The 23,853-nt window shown below is 44.7% G+C and overlaps 1 protein-coding gene across 1 annotated transcript in view; it reads left to right on the plus strand.

Moving 5' to 3' along the window:
- Positions 1–23,403, plus strand: part of LOC137333795 (CBY1-interacting BAR domain-containing protein 2-like) — a 37,173-nt gene extending 13,770 nt beyond the window's left edge. Inside the window, exons 4-9 of the mRNA XM_067998139.1 lie at positions 1,551–1,652; positions 14,559–14,564; positions 16,453–16,557; positions 16,974–17,087; positions 20,019–20,117; positions 21,893–23,403. Coding sequence (XP_067854240.1) covers positions 1,551–1,652; positions 14,559–14,564; positions 16,453–16,557; positions 16,974–17,087; positions 20,019–20,117; positions 21,893–22,030 — 564 coding nt within the window. The 3' untranslated portion in view covers positions 22,031–23,403. The remainder of the gene's footprint in view (positions 1–1,550; positions 1,653–14,558; positions 14,565–16,452; positions 16,558–16,973; positions 17,088–20,018; positions 20,118–21,892) is intronic.
- Positions 23,404–23,853: the final 450 nt, after the last annotated feature.

The raw sequence follows: 23,853 nt of genomic DNA on the forward strand, positions 1-23,853 counted from the left end.
GGAAATCAAACATGAACAGAAAATGCAGAGCAGGTCAGTTGCCATCTGCAAAGAGAAAAGCGGGCTTACCATCTTTTGGTATAATCCTACCTTCAGATCTGAAAGTTGAAAGATAACAAAGCCCCCAAGTAGGGTTGCTAAACAAAAGTCGGGGGGAAGCACACAAAGAACAGAAACTCCAGGCACAGAGAGGAAGTCAATGGGTTGGACAACCTGGAAATTGGTTAATAGAAAACTGTTAGATGATACAAAAGATCATCTCAGTGAGGCAATAGAAAGACATTAAAAGAACACGCAAATAGCCAAGGCTATGAAAAGGTGTGGAAAAGACCCACAGAAGGAAAAAAGCAAGATGGAAGGAAATTGGGGGTGGGAATAGAAAATTTTGGAAGCATACAACAGGCCCCATCAGTTATGAATGCAGACCATCTCCCACCTCCCCCCGCCTCCCAATAAAACTATGGTCTGACAAAAGGTTTATACCCAAAATGTTACCCTGCCTCCCTTCTCTTGAACAGAAACAGCCCCACTCCTAGCAATCTCTGCTTTAAAGAAAAGGGTTGATATATCTAATGTGTAAAATGTTGATGTTCAGAGGGCTTCACAGGGCTGAAGAGTGCCCAGGAGAAGCTTGCATTTGGTTGGAATAGTGTAAGCGACCAAAGATGGAGAAACCTGAGTGAGAATGGCAGGAGAACATACTCAAGTGGCAGGCCACTCGGAGGTCAGGGTCAGACTTGGGGACCGAACAGAGGTGTTTGGCAAGGTGGTCATCTAATCTGCTTTTGGTTTCCCCGATGTAGAGATGACTGCACCATGAGCACTGAATGCAGTATAGTAGATTGGAGGAAATACTAGTAAATTGCTATCTCATACAGGAATATTTGTGGCCCTGGTAAGAGAGAAGGTGAATGAAAGAGAAGGTGCCAAGGGAAGGGCATTTGGAAGTAGGAGTGGTGGAAGAGTGAACAAGGGTATCCTGAAGGGAATGGTCCCTCCAGAAAGTGAAGAGGGGAGAGAAAGGGGTAGGTGACAGAAATTATCTGATAAGCTGGTGAATATAGAGGCTGGTGGGTGAAAGGTGAGGACAAGAAGGACCCTGTCATTGTTGTGAGTTGCAAGAAGGAGGGGAAAAAGGGGTTGAGAGTAGACACGGGCAATTGGGCAAAGATGGTCAAGGGTCCTGTCAACCATTGTTGAGGGGAAATCTCTGTTGAAGAAAGAGGGCATTCCAGAAACTCTGATGTATAAAGTGGGGTCATCAGAGCAGAACAAAGATGGAGAAACTTTTCACAAAGGGAGATTGACTTTACAGGTCACAGGTTGGGAAAAAGCATAATCCAGGTAATTTGGAGAATTCTTGGGCTTCTAACAGATGTCTATGGAATTTGCATAGTACTCACTAAGTAGTTCCAAAAAATTTACTCTTCAACTGAACAATAAAAGATGTATTAGCTTCTTAGAATACCGGCTGATAAAAGTTTATGCATTTAATTGTTTTGGAAATGCACCATATCAATTCTTTTTTTCCCCTTCTTTATCTAAATCAGGCAGACATCAAAAGATTGAACAGCGCCAGAAATCGTGAAATGAAAGAACTGGATAACCTACAAAGGGTGAAACAGAGGAACCCTTCAGACAGACAAGGGATTGTATCCTTTCCAAAAGGTTTTCCCTTGAGCGTAGAGAGTAGACCTTGAGAACAATGACAAACATTTATGACTTCAAGTGTCAGAACTTGACATGCAGAAGAGTTGACTTAACTCTGAGTTGATCAATATGCCTGGATCGCCTGAGGTGGCACCACCTCTCCCAGATCCCGCCAAGTCCTACAGCAATATTCCACTTTCCCCCTTGGTCACCAGATCTTTTACATTCTCTCCTTTCCCCCCGATCCTATGATCATTCTCAAATCTTCCAAGTTTGGAGATCACCTAAACATGACTTCTCCATTTACTGCATCCTCCCTGCTGCTTTTTCCAGCCTTTGTTGAATCCTGCACTATGGGATTTAGCCCAACGCCTAAGCTTCTTATTAAAAAAAAGTCAAAGTTGTTATATAGACTGTACCTACTAAATGACATTCAGGCCCAAGTTTAGAAGAATTTGTGATAATATATACAATATATACATACTAATTATGATATGTACATATTGATTGTTGAGATATGAAACAGTTAAATATGGATTATTCCATTAACTTGTAGTGGTTACATCATAATTAATAATCATTCAGTAGTGATATCATCGCACCAAGTATGCAGAGAACAGAGGCTGATAACTTCTGCCATGACACCTTCTGCAAAAAAGTTCACAATATATATATTAACAGTGACTGCAACAATATTTTCTTGTCTTGGTGTTGTAGACATAACAGATGCTGATCAGAAACTGATGGCAGTTCTGGGAGTGGAGCAATGAATGACACTGCTCCTACTTTGCACAATTAAAAACTAAGGGCTAGAAATTCGGCCGTGTAACGCCCGTTGTATAGGTTCTACGGGACCTCCTGAAGTTCCAAAATGGCGTCCAGAATGCGTGCACATGCTTCTAGCGTGACGAGCGCTGGATGCCATCTTGGTAAAGGGGTTCGCGCAGGCGCAGATAACGAACACTGGCTGCATGTGAAGTAAGGAGAATATGTGTTGGATCAGTGTGCAACGCTGATTTAAAGTGATAGACACTATTTTGGCATTTAACGCTGCAGCCAACGCACTGTCTTAACCACAACCAGCTAAACATGTTATAGGCGGCCTGGACGCAGCGCTATTTAAAGGGACCGTGCAGATTTGCAGGTTAGTTGCTGGATTATTGCTTCTAGCTGCAGCTGCATTTGTACCTGTACTTGGAGGTCTCCAATACTTGAATACTAGGACTAGGGGACATAGCCTAACATTTAGAGCCAGGACTTGCAGGAGTGAAGTTAGGAAACACTTCTATACGCAAAAGGTGGGAGAAGTTTGGAACACTCTTCCGCAAACAGTAGTTGGTGCTAGCTCAATTGTTAATTTTAAGTCTGAGATTGATGGATCTTTGTTAACCAAGGTATTAAGGGATATGGGGCTGAGGCAGGTATATGGAGTTAGGTCACAGATCAACCATGATCACACTGAATGGCAAACAGGCTCGAGGGTCTAAATGCTACTGCCGCTTGCTGCCTCCTGTTATGCGCCACCTTCTCCTGCGAGAAAGTGGGACGTGTGTCGGTGAGTGTCCTGCAGGATGTTTGAGTGATGTGCCTGTCATGGTTAAATAGCTGCCAGTGTGTGTGACCTGTGAGTTGTGGGTGTGCAGCTTGAAACAGTGGTAATGTGTGAGGGTGAGAGGGAGCATCCGGTTGGAAGAGTTGAGTATTGATTGAAAGAATTTGTTGGTAGGTGTGTGATGGGGGGGTGTAGTGAGTGTGCAGTGGATGCGGCTAGTGGTGCAATTGGTAGGAGATATCACTTGACAGTTGACCTCACTCACCTTGACCACTCGTGTCAAAGCATTGAACTTCTTCTTGCACTGCATCCAAGTTCGTTGTGCTATGTGCCTGGCATTGACTTCGTCCCCTACTGCCTCCCACTGCTTCTTGAGCATGTGTCTGGAGGGCCGCTTGCCCCCTGCGGATATAGGATGTCCTTTCTTCTGTCCACCTCTTGCACCAAGGCCTCTAGTGCATCAGCACAGAAACTTGGTGCACGCACTCTTGCAGGCCTGGTGCAAACTCAGATCGGTAGATTGGTGAGGTCTTGCATGCAGATTGGAGGATGTGGGATTTAGTAGTGCGCAACCTTTATTCAATGTTTTAACATAATTCATCAGTTTGTAAACATAAGGATGGGACCGGCATCTGTGTTTTATTGTGCGATGTCTGATCTCCATTCAGACTCCATGCGGACCTGTATCTTATATTTTGCATTTATATATATGGTGCAGGCTGCCTTTAAGAGGTGCAAGCAACTCATGTAAGATTTGGGCCCCCCTGCTGGTGAGAAGTGTCGAAGCTGGAGGGAACATCGCAGCTCGGCCTCAATGCTGCGCTACAATCAGGTAAATGAGGAGGCAGCACGAATCTAATGTGCTGCCTGCGTCGGAACCATCGGGAGTGGGCTAATCGCGCCCGGATTCGGGGGTTATCCAATTTAACCCCCATAACGTCATCATTCTCCCTGTGGCTCAGCAAGTTACGCCAATGATTAACTGAACTAGATCAACAGGAAGGTCTCAGGTTTGATCTCTGGTCTGTGTTAAGTCAGCTGATCTCAGCCAGGATTGCAAAAGGGGCACAAGAATTAGCTTCATTGGTTTGCTGGGGGGGGGGGGGGGGGGTGGAGAAATTAGCCAGGGTTCCCACTCCATGTCGAAAATGCACGTATGGACGTTTGGTGAAGGATGGGGCTTAGCCGCAATGTCTTCCCGCCCCCCCCCCCCCCCCCCCCCCCCCATCAAATAGCCTGACTGCCCACACTCACTGCCAATATTCACCCATGAACAATGGCCACTTGGGAGAGGTGCCAGAGGGTAACTGTACCTCAGTAAGGAAGCAAAATTCAGGAGAGGAAGTAGAGAGGAGAATATCTATAAAGAGAGTCATCAACAGATGGCTTGCCAGGATGGGGGATTGAAGCCAAGACTCATTTAAGAAACCAGCTAGATACTGTAACAGGAAGACAGTGGAGTTATTTTCCTGGAAGGATAAAACCAAATAGATCAAAGGCTGAAGGGCCTTCTTCATTTACATCTATCTTGTGATGAGAAGCTGCAAATTTCAATCACAATGCTCCACCAAGCAAAATATATAATCCAAGTGCTTTGTTCAATACCATTACCTTTTCTATTTGTTTTTTAAAGACTCTTGCTTTTGAAAACTAGGGCACCATTTACCAGCTGATGGGAGGATAAAGTGTCAAGTTTAAATAGAATAAGTAGATATTTTAATAAAACTGACTGGTTTGCTGGCAAAGAGGAAATAATCCTTACTAGGGATCAGCCTTATAAGAATTTAATTTAAATTTCAAACAGTCTGAAATAGGCTTTTAAAGACTCAGTACTGAGCACCTATTAATGAGGTTAGTGTACAGACATGCAAGTTGTAATCTTAATTAAATTGCCTTAAACTGATTAAAGCACTCGGTGGTCTCAAACTCTAGTTAGCTCTACCTCCCAGTATGGTTAAGTTTCGTTCATACACTGCACACAGGTTACAAGGCAGTAATGCATAACACAACATAAGATGCTTTTTTGTTGCCCAATTGTTTTCTAGTGTCTTGGGAGAGTGACCTTCATATAACACTCCACTCTACTTACTTTAAGGTGAGCTGCTGGTTGCATTGGACTCTGCTGTGGAATGCGCACTACATTTAATTTCCTGAAATCAGTTCCCTTAATCCGCCAGCACAGTCACAGTTCAAGATTTCCGTATGTGTTCAATGTCATTGGAGCCTCTAACAGTAGGGAAGGGACATGAATAGTGAGTGCAGCTGACAGAGAGATACTCATGTGCCTCCCATCCACTGCACTCCTCTAATATAATAGTAAACAATTTTACAACACCAAGTTATAGTCCAGCAATTTTATTTTAAATTCACAAGCTTTCGGAGATTTTCTCCTTCCTCAGGCAAATGTTTCAAGATCTCCTTGAAGCCTACGCATTTATACATATTGAACAATACAAGGTGTTTACAGACTGCCCCTGCAACTGCCCGTTGCCAAGGCAATCACCGTGTTCAGACAGAGAGGTGTTACCTGCAGAACCCCCGAATACACATTCAACAAAAAAACAAACAGGGAAAAAAAAACAGAGAAAAAAAAAACACAGAGAGAGGCAGAAACATCCGGAAGGCAGAGAGAGCCAGCAAATGACCCATTATATTAAAAACAGATAACATTTGTTCGCTGGTGGGGTAACGTGTAGCGTGACATGAACCCAAGATCCCGGTTGAGGCCGTCCTCATGGGTGCGGAACTTGGCTATCAATTTCTGCTCGACGATTTTGCGTTGTCGTGTGTCTCGAAGGCCGCCTTGGAGTACGCTTACCCGAAGGTCGGTGGATGAATGTCCATGACTGCTGAAGTGTTCCCCGACTGGGAGGGAACCCTCCTGTTTGGCGATTGTTGCGCGGTGTCCGTTCATCCGTTGTCGCAGCGTCTGCATGGTCTCGCCAATGTACCATGCTCTGGGGCATCCTTTCCTGCAACGTATGAGGTAGACAACGTTGGCTGAGTCACAGGAGTATGAACCATGCACCTGGTGGGTGGTGTCATCTCGTGTGATGGTGGTATCTGTGTCGATGATCTGGCATGTCTTGCAGAGGTTACCGTGGCAGGGTTGTGTGGCGTCGTGGACGCTGTTCTCTTGAAAGCTAGGTAGTTTGCTGCGAACGATGGTCTGTTTGAGGTTGGGTGGCTGTTTAAAGGCGAGTAGTGGAGGTGTGGGGATGGCCATAGCGAGGTGTTTGTCCTCATTGATGACATGTTGAAGGCTGCGGAGAACATGGCGTAGTTTCTCCGCTCCGGGGAAGTACTGGACGACAAAGGGTACTCTGTTGGTTGCGTCCCGTGTTAGTCTCCTGAGGAGGTCTATGCGATTTTTTGCTGTGGCCCGTCGGAACTGTCGATCGATGAGTCGAGCGTCATATCCCGTTCTTACTAGGGCGTCTTTCAGCGTCTGTAGGTGTCCATCGCGTTCCTCCTCGTCTGAGCAGACCCTGTGTATTCGCAGGGCCTGTCCATAGGGGATGGCCTCTTTGACGTGGTTAGGGTGGAAGCTGGAAAAGTGGAGCATCGTGAGGTTGTCCGTGGGCTTGCGGTAGAGTGAGGTGCTGAGGTGCCCGTCTTTGATGGAGATTCGTGTGTCCAAGAAAGAAACTGATTCTGAGGAGTAGTCCATGGTGAGCTTGATGGTGGGATGGAACTTGTTGATGTTATCGTGTAGTCTCTTTAGTGATTCCTTGCCGTGGGTCCATAGAAAGAAAATGTCGTCGATGTATCTGGTGTATAGTGTTGGTTGGAGGTCTTGTGCAGTGAAGAAGTCCTGCTCGAACTTGTGCATGAAAATGTTGGCGTATTGGGGTGCGAATTTGGTCCCCATGGCTGTTCCGTGTGTTTGGGTAAAGAACTGGTTATCGAAGGTGAAGACATTGTGATCCAGGATGAAGCGGATGAGTTGTAGGATGGCTTCCGGAGATTGGCTGTTGTTGGTGTTGAGTATTGATGCTGTCGCAGCGATGCCGTCATCGTGGGGGATACTGGTGTATAGTGCCGAGACGTCCATCGTGGTGAGAAGTGTTCCTGGTTCAACTGGTCCGTGGGTACTGAGTTTTTGTAGGAAGTCTGTAGTGTCACGACAGAAGCTGGGGGTTCCCTGTACGATGGGTTTCAGGATGCCCTCGATGTATCCAGAGAGGTTCTCACACAGGGTTCCGTTGCCTGATACGATGGGACGTCCGGGTGTGTTGGCTTTGTGTATCTTTGGGAGGCAGTAGAAGTCTCCCACGCGGGGATTACGTGGGATGAGAATGCGTAGGATGCTTTGAAGGTCTGGATCGAAGGTCTTGATCAGTTTGTTGAGCTGGTGGGTGTGTTCTTTGGTCGGATCTGCGGGTAACCGTCTGTAGTGTTCCTGGTTGTCCAGTTGTCGGTATGCTTCTTTGCAATAGTCTGTTCTGTTCTGTATGACTATGGCTCCTCCTTTGTCCGCTGGTTTGATGACGATGTTGCGGTTGGTCTTGAGAGCGTTGATGGCGTTGCGTTGTGCTCGGGTGACATTCTGGACTGTCTTCTGAGTGCGGCTGATGAATCTGGCATTGACGCATTTCCTGACAGCTTGAGCATACATGTCCAGCTGAGGGCAGTGACCCTCCGGAGGAGTCCAGTTTGACTCTTTCCTCTTCGGTTGCTGTACCGCGGATCCCTCTGTCTGCTGTTCCGGATCATCGATTGTCTCATTGGGTTCGCTGCTGAAATCTTGGGGTTTGTGGTAGAATTCCCGGAGCCTCATTCTCCTGATGAATTCCTCTGTGTCCGCCGCGAGACTAGTGGGGTCCATTTTGGTAGTGGGGCAGAAATTGAGCCCTCGGCTGAGAACTTCGATTTCGTCTGGTTGAAGGGTGTGGTCGGATAAATTGACAATAGACTTCCCTGTGGTTGCAACCGTGGTACCAGGGGAAGCTTGGTCGTTGCTGGTGGTGATGCCGAGTTTCTCAAGCTTCCTGCTCTTGGTTTTCATGTAGGCAGCGTAGTTCCGTTGCCTCGTCTGTTTGGCGGTATAACGTAGCTGGTCTGCTGTGTCCTGAGTACAGGTTGAGAGTATGGACTCTATCTTGGTTTCGAGGTTGTGGCGTCTGCTGTAGAGTTGGTGTATGAGATGGTTGCGGAGTGTGCGAGAGGTACGGCGGCAGAGTCTCTCAGCGTAATCCGAGTTGTATGTGGACTTGAGTGGGTTCGTGATCTGGAGTCCTTTCGGGATCTTGTCTGCTTTCTTGCAGCTCTGTAAAAACTTGATGTCTGTGTCTAAATGCGCGATCTTCTTGGATATCCTTTCCACTGTGAGCCGGCAGTTTGTGGTGTCGATGGTAGTCATGATGTGGAGATGCCGGTGATGGACTGGGGTTGACAATTGTAAACAATTTTACAACACCAAGTTATAGTCCAGCAATTTTATTTTAAATTCACAAGCTTTCGGAGATTTTCTCCTTCCTCAGGCAAATGTTTCAAGATCTCCTTGAAGCCTACGCATTTATACATATTGAACAATACAAGGTGTTTACAGACTGCCCCTGCAACTGCCCGTTGCCAAGGCAATCACCGTGTTCAGACAGAGAGGTGTTACCTGCAGAACCCCCGAATACACATTCAACAAAAAAACAAACAGGGAAAAAAAAACAGAGAAAAAAAAAACACAGAGAGAGGCAGAAACATCCGGAAGGCAGAGAGAGCCAGCAAATGACCCATTATATTAAAAACAGATAACATTTGTTCGCTGGTGGGGTAACGTGTAGCGTGACATGAACCCAAGATCCCGGTTGAGGCCGTCCTCATGGGTGCGGAACTTGGCTATCAATTTCTGCTCGACGATTTTGCGTTGTCGTGTGTCTCGAAGGCCGCCTTGGAGTACGCTTACCCGAAGGTCGGTGGATGAATGTCCATGACTGCTGAAGTGTTCCCCGACTGGGAGGGAACCCTCCTGTTTGGCGATTGTTGCGCGGTGTCCGTTCATCCGTTGTCGCAGCGTCTGCATGGTCTCGCCAATGTACCATGCTCTGGGGCATCCTTTCCTGCAACGTATGAGGTAGACAACGTTGGCTGAGTCACAGGAGTATGAACCATGCACCTGGTGGGTGGTGTCATCTCGTGTGATGGTGGTATCTGTGTCGATGATCTGGCATGTCTTGCAGAGGTTACCATGGCAGGGTTGTGTGGCGTCGTGGACGCTGTTCTCTTGAAAGCTAGGTAGTTTGCTGCGAACGATGGTCTGTTTGAGGTTGGGTGGCTGTTTAAAGGCGAGTAGTGGAGGTGTGGGGATGGCCATAGCGAGGTGTTTGTCCTCATTGATGACATGTTGAAGGCTGCGGAGAACATGGCGTAGTTTCTCCGCTCCGGGGAAGTACTGGACGACAAAGGGTACTCTGTTGGTTGCGTCCCGTGTTAGTCTCCTGAGGAGGTCTATGCGATTTTTTGCTGTGGCCCGTCGGAACTGTCGATCGATGAGTCGAGCGTCATATCCCGTTCTTACTAGGGCGTCTTTGTGAATTTAAAATAAAATTGCTGGACTATAACTTGGTGTTGTAAAATTGTTTACAATTGTCAACCCCAGTCCATCACCGGCATCTCCACATCATGACTAATATAATAGTACCTAGAAAGAGTTCAGATCACCTTATTACATTTTAGATTTTTCCCCTCACCCTTTTTCTCTAGACCTTTCAGCTCTCACGATGCGCTAAATTCGAGAGTATCTTCAGTAGCCTCAATATCTAGTAAAGCTTTCACTGAATTTCTCAAGCTAATGAACAGAGCAACCTTTGTTAATTGGTTTTAGCTACTCTAATTATACCATGTCTCCAGTTTTCAGTGAATGATTGAGCATCACAACATCAGACCTCATTTTATTTTATAAAAGCTGAACAAGCAAATAACTACAGTGAAATCCGTATATCATTTATATGTAGAAATCCCTCCAAGTCTTTAAAATGAAATTAAAAAGTTCCCAGTCTAGTGCTCCAACCCTCTCAATTTCACTTAGCCCAACTCCACTTTCAGTTCTACTCTTCTCTTTCAATATACCCATGAGCAGTTAACAGGACTTCGTGCATTTTGTATAACTGACCACTCAAATTCAAAAAGGGACCGTCAGTCATACACAAACAAATCATCCAGCATTGTTTCAGTTACTGGCTTAGTTACTCTCTCTCAACCCTGTACTCATGGAGGCAAAGTAAACAAAGCCTTGCAATTACCATCACCGAATCCCCCACCATCAACATCCTGGGGGTCACCATTGACCAGAAACTTAACTGGACCAGCCAAATAAATACTGTGGCTATAAGAGCAGGTCAGAGGCTGGGTATTCTGTGGCGAGTAACTCACTTCCTGACTCCCCAAAGCCTTTCCACCATCTACAAGGCACAAGTCAGGAGTGTGATGGAATACTCTTCACTTGCCTGGATGAGTGCAGCTCCAACAACACTCAAGAAGCTCAACACCATCCAGGACAAAGCAGCCCGCTTGATTGGCACCCCATCCACCACCTTAAACATTCACTCCCTTCACCACCGGCGCACTGTGGCTGCAGTGTGTACCATCCACAGGATGCACTGCAGCAACTTGCCAAGGCTTCTTCAACAGCACCTCCCAAACCCGTGACCTCTACCACCTAGAAGGACAAGGGCAGCAGGCACATGGGAACAACACCACCTGCACGTTCCCCTCCAAGTCACACACCATCCCGACTTGGAAAGTATATCGCCGTTCCTTCATTGTTGCTGGGTCATAATCCTGGAACTCCCTTCCTAACAGCACTGTGGGAGAACCTTCACCACACGGACTGAAACGGTTTAAGAAGGCAGCTCACCACCACCTTCTCAAGGGCAATTAGGGATGGGCAATAAATGCCGGCCTAGCCAGCGACACCCACATCCCATGAATGAATTTTAAAAAATTGTGAATCAATTTAAGCTTGATACGAGAATTATAACTATAGTTTTTTTTAAAACTGCTTAAGTAGTATGGCTGGATTTAAAGGAACATCTACTAAACCAAACTAAACAAACAGAAATACTTTTTGTCAAGCTCACATCATAAACCACTTGTGAAATTTGAATGGTTTAATTCTCAGGACGTGGGCATCGCTGGCATTTATTGCCCATCTCTAGTTGAGAAGATGGTGGTGGACCTTCTTCTATTGTTTGATACAGCTGAGCAGGCCACGTTAAGGGGCAGTTAAGAGTCAACCAAATTGGTGTAGGACCGGAGTCACATATACGCCAGACCGGGTAAGAAGAACAGGTTTCCCTCCCTAAAGAACATTAGTGAACTATCTGGGTTATTACAAGAGATTCGTGGTCACTTTTTACTGATACAAGATTTTTATTTCCAGATTTTTAAAAATTGAATTCATGACGTGAATTGAATTCATAGTCTCAAGGTTATTCATCCATGGCTCTGGATTACTAGTCCAGTAACATAACCACTACACTACCATATCCTTAATAATCTCCAAACAGCTTGCTGGGTTACCAGCTTGAAACATGTGTTTTTGTATCATCATAGTTGTGGCTTTCCAAAAATTGGCAGGGTTAAGCAGAAAATTCCCCAATGGGAGGCATTTGGAACTATGCCAGGTGGCTCAAGCCTCCGTCATAAGGATTTGAATTTCAGAGTATCACAGGGACATCATAACGCATACCTATTATATGTTCATAACATTCATATTCATATCAACTTTGATATAAAATCTTATGTAGAAGCTTTACCTGCTGTAATGGGAGCTTATTTCAGCACAGTAACCAATTAAAGGGTTCCCATCAGATAATGCTGGAGGAGTGGATAGTGAAAGAGCTGCTAACACCCAATTCAGATGAGATCTTGTGGAATCAGGACCTCTCTGCAAGAGACTATTCATGTCTCAGGCATCAGTTTGGCATTTCACAAACAGCCCACAGGTGACCAATTCTACTACTAATTACTCCAAATGACTCTTTGCAGCTGAATGTGCAAAAGAGAAATTCAGACCACTTCACACTCTCCTATATCATTTACTCCCGTATAGTTTTTCCTGCTCTCCTATTGGAACGAGTGCTTAGTTACAGTTACAACTGCGTTATTCTAGTCAGCTCACTCCAATTATTGATCACCAGATACTTATGGATGAGAAAAGCCATTCAGCCTGTCTTGATTTATCCATCAACACACCTACACTCCCCCTTTGCTGCATCTAGTTGTTTCTTAAATGATTCCAGGGTTGTTGCCTCCATCACTCTGGCTGGAAGTCCATTCCAAGGGTTGATCACTCTCTTTGTGAAAAAAAACTTTCTGGTATTAGTTGTAAACATACCTTGTACTACTCTGAACCTGTGTCCCCTTGTCTCACTCCCACAATATAAAGTAGTATTTCGAATTAAACAAATTTGAGCAATTTGCATTGAATTTTTGAATCCAAGACATTGATGGAAATTAGAAAGAGCAGTGGTCCCAACATGGGTCACCCTGGGACACCTCACTCAGTACTTCCCCCTATCCTGACATTACCCTGCTAACCAGTACCCATTGTTTTCTACCCATTACCAAGTTTTGCCCTGAATCACTACTGCTTTGAGCTTAACTACTGATCTTTCACATGGAATGTTATCAAATGCCTTTTGAAAGTCTAAGTACACAATGACTTGGGTTGTCACTTCCTCAAAGAAATCAAGATTAGTCAGGCAGGATCTACCCGACCTAAAGCCTTGTCAGATAATTGTTTACCAGAAAATCCTGAAAGTTACCCCTGATAATTCATTCATTATTTTCCACAGAACTGAAATAAGACTGTAGTTGCCTGTCTGTTTTGTCACCCTTTCTGAATATGGATATCACATTAGCCTGTATCCACTCTACTGGTATTTCCCCAGGCTTCATTGACTCTCTCGTAATTGTTATGCCTCACAAATCTATTCACTAGTCTCTCTCAACACTCTGGGATAAATGCCATCTTACCTTGGGGATTTATTTGTTTTAAGCTCTTTCAGCTTGACTACCATCTCACTTCTATCAAACTCCTGAATTATGCCTTGATGCTCTTTTTTTGGAGAAGGCATGTTGTTCAAGTCTTCCCTTGTGAATACTCGGAGAAAATAATCATTCAGAATATTTACTACTGTGCTCATCCTCCGTTTCAAGCCCAGTTTGAAGGGTTAGCTTCCATCTGAGCACTCAGCATCTCCCACTAGGGTCACGACGTGTATCATTTTTAAAGTTGTACTGTTTCTACTGTTCTCTTTTTAAGATTTGCTCTTGTCAATTTTATACCCAGTGGGAGACATTTATTTACAGGAATATATAGTTACTATTTTAATATGGGTCAGTAATTATGCACTCAGTGACATTGTTGCATTCAGAATGTTGACAAACAGAGCTAGCATAGAGAAATAATATGACAAGATCAATTATTTATGGATTCCTCTCGAACAGATAAACACAGGCCTGTCTATAGCTTGCCTTTTGAATTCTCCTGAAGACAGTGTTCTAGAGAGGCTCAAGGGTGTAACTAAGTTCTCAACCATGTATTGTGACATAAGTCCGCTCAAATAAAACGGTTAGGATTTCATTGAAGTTGAAATACATGACATCACATTAGAAACCGAACACAAAGAGGTTCACTAAATTTATCCAGTGAGTAGCAGAGCCGTAGAGACCAGACCGGATCCCCAGCCTTTGCTGAGTTAGCTGATCTCGCCAGGGTAACTGCAGGGGTGCTAGAATTGACTTTGGTACCCCAGGGCTAGGGAGAGTAAAAAATAGCCAGTCTGCCAAGCACATGCAGTGACCCCTGTTAGATGAGGACAGTATGAGGCTTGGTTCTGTTGCCCTCCCACCACTGGTATTATGAATAGCAGGAGGACCATCACTGTCAGTGGCCAGTTGGACAAGGTACCAGAGGGTGAATGGCCACCATGAAACTGCCCCTTGGCACGGAGTCACTGCTTTCAGGAGAGAAGAAAATTGTTGGGTGAAAAAATTAGTGTGAAGAAAATAAAAACACTAACCACCTTACGATAGGCCTAAAAATGACCAGGTAAATGGACACTATAACTGTATTGTCAGGGTGCATCTCAAATAATTCTGCCATCTGAAATGCGATCAGAGCCCTATAGCATTTTTCATTTTCATGTCTCTTAAGGTATTTTTTTTAGATATCTCTTTGTGATTCCACATTATACAAGAATAGTAAGTTAGTATGAATTACACTATGCACCCAAATGAAACATTCTGCATTTTGTGTATGTTTGAGAGTTTTGGAAATGTCCCTTAAGGAGTGTAAATGAAACTAGAAATAGTTATGTAGTCCTCCTGTTTTTTCCTTAACTGACTTTCCCAGTCACTGGTATGTGGCTTTTAAATCTGTATCTCAAGGTCAAGAACTTCCAATCCGCTTGAAAACAGAAGAGTTTTAAAGATTGACGAGTGCTGTTTATGATATAATTAGACATGTTTCAGCCCTGAGCAGATTGCTTCAATGGATGTGAGCAGGTGGCTGTATGAAAGGGATGTAATATTGATTAAAGACAACCTACCTTAATTCCCCTAACTGCCTAGTTAACAAATGTACTGCCCCATTTGGCATTGACCTAAGGAAGGTCCCCAGTTTGATTCCTGGTCAGTGTTGAGTTAGCTGATCTCAGCAGGGACAGGAGTTGGAGAGCTGCAATGGACCCTGGGCTTAAGAGAGGGAAAAGCAGCCAGAAATCCCATCTGGCAAGAAAAAGGCAGGATTGTGCTGGAGTGTGAGGCTCTCCAAGGTTGAATATCCTGTCGATGCTAACTACCTAGGCTCACGTATGAAGAATGATCACTGAGGCGAGGTAGCAGTAAGTAACTGACTAGTACAACACAGTGCCTAACTTGTAATAGAATCCTGCTGGTCCATAAAAATCAGGATACTAGTGGTGATTATGGGGACTGTATTTAGATACTTTATTGTATTACAAATAATGAGCTGTGTGATTGCATGAAACTGTTGCAGGAATACTCCAGGACCATTATCAATAGATCTGATTTGATTGCCACATATTAACCAGCAATACAACTCCCTTGACAATGGAAATGGGAAATGTTCCATGTCCCAGCACTGTCATCTCTCACCTTGCAAGGAATCTTACAACACCAGGTTATAGTCCAACAGTTTTATTTGAAAATCACAAGCTTTCGGAGATTATCTCCTTCGTCACTCACCTGACGAAGGAGATAATCTCCGCAAGCTTGTGATTTTCAAATAAAACTGTTGGACTATAACTTGGTGTTGTAAGATTCCTTACATTTGTCCACCCCAGTCCATCACCGGCATCTCCACATCATCTCTCACCTTGACAAGCAGCAATTTCTGAAAATGCAATATGATTCTTTTCCTGGAGTTTTCCTTTAACAAATTGAAAGATCAGTAAATAATACACTAATTTTCTGACCAATTGCTGTAGTCTGCCTTGGCAGAGGTAAGTAATTGTCAAACACATCACCCTCATTAAGTTTGTGATGTTGCAGTTCATTGTCATTTATTTATATGTATATACACACACAGGCAGATCTCCCATGGTGTTGCTCATAGTCAGTAAGAAGAATGTATGGGGAAGAGTTGCAGGAAGTAAATGTGTTATTTACAGGACGTGTGCCCCGCATGCAAGACTTTTAATATTATATATATATATATATAAATGTATGAGGAGCGTGCATTTCATTGAAGGCTCATTATAAGTACCTGCAGTACCTGTTATTCCTGTCAGTGGTGCTGTGACAGGCCTTCTCAGTTGTTAAAAGTATCATGCTGAAAGTGATTCTTGAGCAAGACATAGGTTGTGTTGGTGACCATCAACAAAGTGATAGTAACACTGCCATCACGGTTGATACTCATCCAGATATCTTTTTGTTTCATGCTTTATTTAGTTGGAAATGGTTCCAAAAACTTTGCATGATCCTTTTTCAATACACAACAGACCCAAATAGAGAAGGGATGATATTACATCGAACTCCAAAAACCTGATTACATTAAAAAAAATGTAACAGGAATGCATGTTTTGTGTGCTTTTAAGACATTTAGAGGCTAACCTATTTAATTTCAGTGAAACGTGTGGTTCTTTTTGCATGTCATCCCCTTCATCTGCCTTGAAGTGCAGTGTGTGTTTCATACAAAAGTGAATCTATACAAAGGTTATTTGTTGCCTCCATATTAACGCTGTTTACTTGTCTGTCTGAACGTGAGCATTGGTTTTCTTCCCTAGGCTGAAGCCAATGTGCAGAAGGCTTCAGTCGATGCCAATCGCACAACGCATCAGCTGGAGGAGATCATTTACGAATTTCAGCAGCAAAAGCTGAAGGACATTAAGGTATAAAGATTTGAATTGGTTTATTTATTCATAAATTGTCTCAAATTCCTACCTTTCTTTCAGGCCTTCTCTTGCCTCAATCTATTCTTAGGTTCAAAGGCATCTACAGGTAGTGACTCTAACTCATTCTTTCTGAGGACCTCAAACTGAGGAACTCCTTACCTCCCTCAGTCTCCTTTCCTTCTCTGATCTTTATGTCTTTAAAGCTTAGTGGTACCTAATCACTACTTCCTAAATTACCTTCTCTCTTCTTTTCAATCTTGGTGCTGTCATTGGCCTTATTGGCCTTGACTCTGCACAGAGATTTCTCTATAACAACAGTTGCAATTCTCAAAGGGAGTCCAGCCTGCGGCTTGGTCATTGCATCGGGAATCCCTTTGCAAAACTCAAATCGTTTTGTTTCTTTTTATTCACAGACTATCTTCTCGAACTTTGTGACAGTTGAGATGGTGTTCCATGCCAAAGCTCTTGAGGTGTACTCGAGTGCCTTCCAACACCTGGACAACTTTGATGAAGAGAAAGACCTGGAGGTATGAACGGAAGTAACTTGAGTTCAGTCCTAGTGAAAATATGCAGCAGGCCGATTTAGAACAAGTCTGGACTGGGATAAAAATGCCTTTTATTAAATGAAACATCTAAGACCAAAGTTTATAGTGCATGGCTTCGCCAAGGTTGAAAAGAGCAGGAGACAAGGGGCCCGATTTTAGCACCGTTCTCGGCGGGGGGGCCTCGAAAATCGTAAAATCCAGGATCCCAACCGGATCCCGCCTCAATCCCGCCCACTTCTGGGTTCCCCGCTGACACGCCGGCGTGCGCGCGGAACCCCCGCTGGTGGGAATCCCGCAGGCAATTAAAGCCAGCGGGATGCCACTTGAGAGTATTTATGTAGCTATTTCAGGTCATTAACTGACTTGATTAAGGGACTGTGTGTGATTTTGGATCAACATGGGACTGTTTCCCACACTGGGGGAAACACTCCCAGATCGAATGGACGTGTTGCAGCTGTCAGCCTGTGGCAGTTGCAAAGGTCCATTTGACAGGTGGGGGGGTGGGGAGACCCTCACCCATTGAGGGAGGCCACTCTGTCACTTGGGACAAAGTTTGGCCTCCACCACCCTCCTCCTGTCGGTCAAAGTCACCAACCTGCACACTTACCCCGGGGTCCGGAGACATGTACCTACCTTGCGGACCCCCTCAGATGTACATCTTGCGGATGGGGGCCGCCGTAGCTGCAGTCATGACCTCCTCGGAGGGCGAACAGGATCACCAGCCTCGCCATCCACGCTGTCCACCTCTGACACGTGGAGCTCCACAACAGAGTGCTGTGACACATCCACCTGTACAGCAGGAGGGAGGGCTACCGCAGAGAGAGATGCGTCGCAGAAGGCACTACCCTCGCCACAGGTTCCACAGACCGAGGCTCAGCCTCCTGGACCTCTCTGAGCAGCAGTGCACACGGAGGCTCAGAGTCACTCGACATGCAGCCGTGGACATCTGCAGCCTCTTTCATGCCAAGCTGCTCCTGGCTGGCCCGTGCACCATCTTCCTACCTGTCGCTGTCAAAGTCACCACTGCCCGCCCGAGCTTCTCCTCCACAGCCTTCCAGGGTGCAACCGGGGACATCGCCGATGTCTCTCAGTCGTCTGCGCAGAAGAGCCCTGCAAATACACCTACACCCACTCTGCAGTGACACAATGGGTGGCATCAGTGGTGGGTCCTCATAGTGATACCCAGGAGCGGGCATTATTGCACAAACCGGACAGGATTCGTGAAGACATGGCAGTAGTGGTGCCAATATAATGTGTGATGTGAGTTGTTCTGAAATTCAATATAAGTAACAACCATGACAAACCCTCAAACACCCTTGTGCATCCCCTTCATGCTCACGACACGTTTGCCTTACGCTGCCTACTGCACATATGTGATGCATGCCCTGTGGCTGCAGCACAGGTGGTGGCAGGTTGAGTGAGGCTGGCCATGAGAGAGATGCACGAGAGGGTGAGTATGGGATAGAGCCATGAGATTGTATGAGGATTGGGTTGCGTGGTAGTGGCGGGATGAGTACTGGCGAGGTGAGTAGGTGCAGGTAAGATGAGGATGGGGTTTGAGTGGGTATGAGGGGTGATGTGACAGAGTAGTGTTGGCAGTGCCGAAGGAGATGTGGGGTGGGGGCAGTGATGTGGCAGACGGAGTGTAGGGGAAAGACTACGTGTACTCACTGTGGCTGACCTACTGAGGTCATTGGACCGCCTCCTGCACTGTGTGCAGGTGGGCGATATGTTGGTGGCGCTGGTGACCTCCTCTGCCACCTCGAGCCAGGCCTTCCTGGTGGCAGAGGCGGGCCGCTTCCTCCCGCCCACCGGGAGGAAGATCTCTGTCCTCCCCCTCCTCCTCACCCCATGTATTGATACCTGGAGTGAGGCATCATTAAACTGGGAGCAGCCTTCCCCCTGGGCTGCTCCATACTGTAATTTTTACTATTTGTTGCAGCATCTGTCAGTGGAGGACTGCCCCTTCAAATAGAGCGCCTCCGGCTGACAGATCTTACTGCGCATGCGCAGCCCGCCCGATGCACAGACCAGCAGCGGGGAACCCGGAGGAGCAGGTAAGTGGCTCCAATTAGTGGGTTGCCTGCTACGATCGCGCGGGAAACCCACTAATTTCACCGGGCGCGTTACCCACGCGCCCGCTTGCCCACCCGCCGAGAACCCGCACCCCTGCTAAAATCGGGCCCAAGGTCTTTACCTGTCCTTGTGGCTTGGTGGTAACAGGTACCTTCATGTGTGTGGCACCATATTGGTGAATTGGTGTCCTATTGCTTGTGAAGCTTGAAACGTCAAATTGCAAAAGATGTAATATGAAGGATAATCTAGGTGGGTGTACTTCTCATTCAAACTTCTTTTCCACTTTATAAAGTAAAACAAGCTCAGCAGAAGTTTTGTTTTGTTGACATATTTGTAAAAATGTCAAATTTCTTACCAGCATGGAGACCTTGAAGTTGAGTCTCCCCCCACCTCCTAGATCACTCTGGTAAAATCACTGATGACTGTGTTCCCTGGAGCTGCTCCACAGTAAACATCAGAGGACAGGATTTCAGGCCACTTGAGAGCCGCAGAACTCCAGGAATTCACACCAGCAGCTGGGGAATTTCCACCCCCCTCGTTTCCTCTTCCCCCCCCCCAACATTCACTTCTGCATATCTTCCTTCAACCATCCCATTCACTCTTTCTGCAAGTATGGTCAGCAATGTACTGTAGTTGCCCATGAGGAAATAACCATTTCCAAAGATACTTGCGTCCTGCAGCTGAGAGAACAAATAGCCGAGCTGCCCACCAGTCAATATAGGAACAGGAGTAGGCCGTTCAGCCCATCGAACCTGTTCTGCAGTCCTCCACTTCTCCCCTCTCAGTTGGTGGCTTTCAATTTTCTTTACCTGTTGTACATGAATTCTTTTTTCACAGGCGTTTAGGTCAAAGATCCGCATCAGTGAATTTGAGAATGATGCACGTCCATCTCAGGCCCACAGCACCTCCACCATAGAACGTTCTCCAGGCAGTAAGGTAACATATCATTGGAATATTCCAGTTTTTGCTTCCTATTTAATCAACTGGCAACGGAATATTATGGGTTAGGCAAGTGATTTAGGGCAGCAAGAAATTACTGAAAGTCATATAAACATATGAAATTGACGGGCAGCAAAAGACCAGCTGGTCCACCAAGCCTGTCCCACACCATGATGGCCAGAGCATCGTGACTAGACACTTCTCTCCCCCCGGAGCCATGTAATCTCTTGGGAAAAGGCAAAAATCCAGAGAAAAAAACCCAGGGCTAATAAGGGAAAAAATACTTTAGAAAATTCCTCTCTGACCCATTCAGACGATAGAAACCAGTCCAGGGGATCACATGGACCAAGTGTTAATCATGGGACATTATTGGGGGGGGAAAGCATGGCCAGTTACCAAGGATACTTTCCTTCCAGACGTGGGTTAATCCCTTTCAGCTTCTGCCCTCAGCGGCATTTTAATTTATTATGTGTTTCCAGCTGCTAGAGTATACAGCTGTTTCTTTCCACTGAGCACGTACTCCGCTCACCAGCACTGTTTAAAATCAGAATCTGAATGAGCAGAGCTGAGTGTTTGCTGTCTGTAAGACCAGCTGGTCACTGTACCAGGCGGAAACTTCCTTCACCATTAGGGAGGCAGAACACCAGCACTTTAATTTTAGTCAGTTTAGGGTTTATAAAGTGCTGGTGAGGGGGCGGAAACCGAATCGGAAAGCTGTGGCGTAAGGTGAAAATCAAAGAATTTGTCATGGGATGTTACACAATCGGTTGCCTTAGTGATGAGGTGACAATACTGTTACACCAAATCAGTGGAAAAGATAATTAGGCGGAGTGTAAAACGGGCTGCCGATTCACCATCAACCATGAGGTGAATTTCACCCCTCAGCGTCTCCGACAATGCAGCACTCCCCCAGTACTGCACTTTCTTCCGAGATTATGTGCTCAAGTTCTGGAGTGGGACTTGGATCCGCAACCTTCTGACTAAAGAACCAGTTCACAATTTTGCTACGCATAAAGTTTCACCGCAAAAATCTTTCCCAAACGAGCTGCAATTACTTTTAAGAGTGAGCTACGTCGAAATAGGTCAAATATTAAAGCCAAAATGAGTGAGCCACCGCTCTAAATGAGGGAGGACTGACATATCTGGGATCCCTTTGAATATACATATAAACCCGATTCAATCAGTGTTTTCTACACAACTTCTCAGCATTTGTTTTTCAGATATTTTGATTTGTTTCAGATGAATACAGTTTGGTTGGACATTCAAAGATTTCACAAAGAATACAAAACATTTAGATAATGTGGAAACAAAGCAGCACCATTTACAAGCTCATTTTGAAATGACATAGTCTGGTATTTTAAACATTTAAAAATAAATTATTTGAATTTTATATGAAGGCTTTAAGCTTTCATATTATAATAGTCTTCCTCTATACTGACTCTCTGCATATGACTCGAATTACCTGAGTGGGAGAAAGGATCAGTTGTAGATCAACCAAAGTCTTTGGTCATGAAATTACGCTGTGTGACTATTATAATATGAAAGCTTAAAACCTTCATATAAAATTCAAATCATTTATTTTTAAATGTTTAAAATACCAGACTATGTCATTTTAAATGAACGCTTACAGATTTTGTGCATCAATACTGAAAATGTAATTTTAAGGCCTTTTTGCTTAAACCATAAAATCCTAATCTGCATTTCTTCAAATTAAACCAAGTGATTCCCTCTGTCTGATTTACTTTCAAATTAAACTCCTAATGTCATTGCAGACCCGGACTCCAAAGGTTCTTCGGGCCCGTGTTCAGGAAGAAGAATCAGAGGAAGAGGATGAGGAAGAAGATGAAGTTGAAGAGTTACAGGATGTTAGTGATGATGAGTATGATCAATATGCGAAAATTAGAAAATGAGTCATTTATCACAGACGGAAAGCAGAACTCACTTTGCAGTATTATTTTCCAAATTATTTCTTCTGGAACTGAGATGAGTAAATTAGTATCTAGGCCAAACCAAACCATTTGTAGATGTAATTGATACCCAGTGGAAGCCCTAGTGTCTAGAAACTGTCAGATTGACAACAATTGGATGGAGTCTCTAAAAGGGGAAGGACAGCAGACCACTGAACTCTTAAAGTTTTAAAATCAAATGTCGTCCTTAACATTCATGTTTCGCGTTGGGTTAAAGGACCAGCTTTGCTGCCATGAGTGACCTATGATGGAAGGGAAATAAATTTGATCAAGCAGAGAATTGGGCAAATCTACGTCACACTTACCTACATTTTGGGCACAGGTGACTGACTGAGGGAGGAGGAAAGATATAAAGGGGAAATACAAATTTGCAGCATTTAAAAAGTACTTAGTTACCAAGGCAAAACATGTTCTTCTCCCCAGTGAGATGATATACAGTAGCCAAATCTCTCAATCAAGCATTTAAGGGAAAAAAAATGGATACATTCCCTCTCTGGGCAACTATATCATGTTTTATGATGTTTTGGGTTGGTCCAGATGTTTGTTCATTCACCCTTCCATTATTAAGCCTATTGTTGCATGGTATAATGTGCCACTGCAGTCTCTGGAACATGATAAGATCTGGCCTACGCTCTAGTAAGCACAGCAGATCTCTTGCATTTGTCAATATTCTCCTTCCCTCCTGTTGGAGTTCTTGTTTACACCTGGAACTTCCGTGGGATTCTCCGGCTCCAGATGGTCAGAATCCAAGAGAAATGGCCTGAAGAGTCAGTTCACACCGATTCTCCAGCAATTTCCCCTTCAAATTATGGCAGGAGGATGGGAGAGTTCTTGGAAAGTTCTTACGGAAAGTTTCTTGTTTTGTTTGAGGAAGGCAAGCCAGAGGAGCCAAGCATCATTTTTGCCCAATTAATGTCGTGCACAGAAATGTGATTCAACACCATTGACATCATCGTGTTGTCTACTTGTGAAGAAATGGATAATAAAAAAAAAGGTTTGCCAAATATTTTTTTGTGAAGACAGCTTCACTCTCGATGGGTTTTGGTGTGCCTTCGAGCAGGCTAAGTTGCTGCAACAGAGAGAAATCAAGGCTGCTCCGAGAGGTCAGCAATAAGTCCAGCAGATGCTAGATGTGTTCCAGTGATGACCTTCACAGTGTGTTCTTTTTGATTAAATGGGAAGGAATGTCTAGGACTTATACTTTTGTGTTTAAAGCATTCCTCCATTAGATATTTCAAATAAACATATTGATAAAAAAAATGACTTGATGCATTTTTAAAAACAAGCTGATTTCCTGTGGTCTAACTTAGGGATTGGAGCGTGGTTTGTGATGTATAACTGCTTAAGATGGAGCTGCATTAAATGTAGCCTGTCCCTTTAAAGCCACAAAGTGAAATCCCTGTGGGGAAGTGCTCCAAATAGGAGCATCTGAAGTCAATTAAAGGCTTGTTGCTTTTTGCTGAGGGAAGTCTCCGTAGATTGGCGGCTGCTCGTAAATACTTGGCTCGTGTCCCTGGGGAGAGGTCAAGTTGTCAAGATCAGAAAAGTCACCAGGAAATGACTGGCTTGCTTTTTTTTAATAAAACTGTTGTGATTTGTTTTTGCTGTTTTATGAATATGACATTTGAGTCAATCAGGTGCAAATGTGACACAGACTTCACATGTGACACTTTCAAGTGCAAAGTTCATGCGAGATTTCCATTATTTGTTCGGATGTTGATTTTTTTTTAAACCTCGGCAGAGACCCGCCCTGGTAAGTCTTCTTG

The sequence above is a fragment of the Heptranchias perlo genome, chromosome 16 (assembly GCF_035084215.1).
Source record: "Heptranchias perlo isolate sHepPer1 chromosome 16, sHepPer1.hap1, whole genome shotgun sequence".
Taxonomy (NCBI): Eukaryota; Metazoa; Chordata; class Chondrichthyes; order Hexanchiformes; family Hexanchidae; genus Heptranchias; species Heptranchias perlo.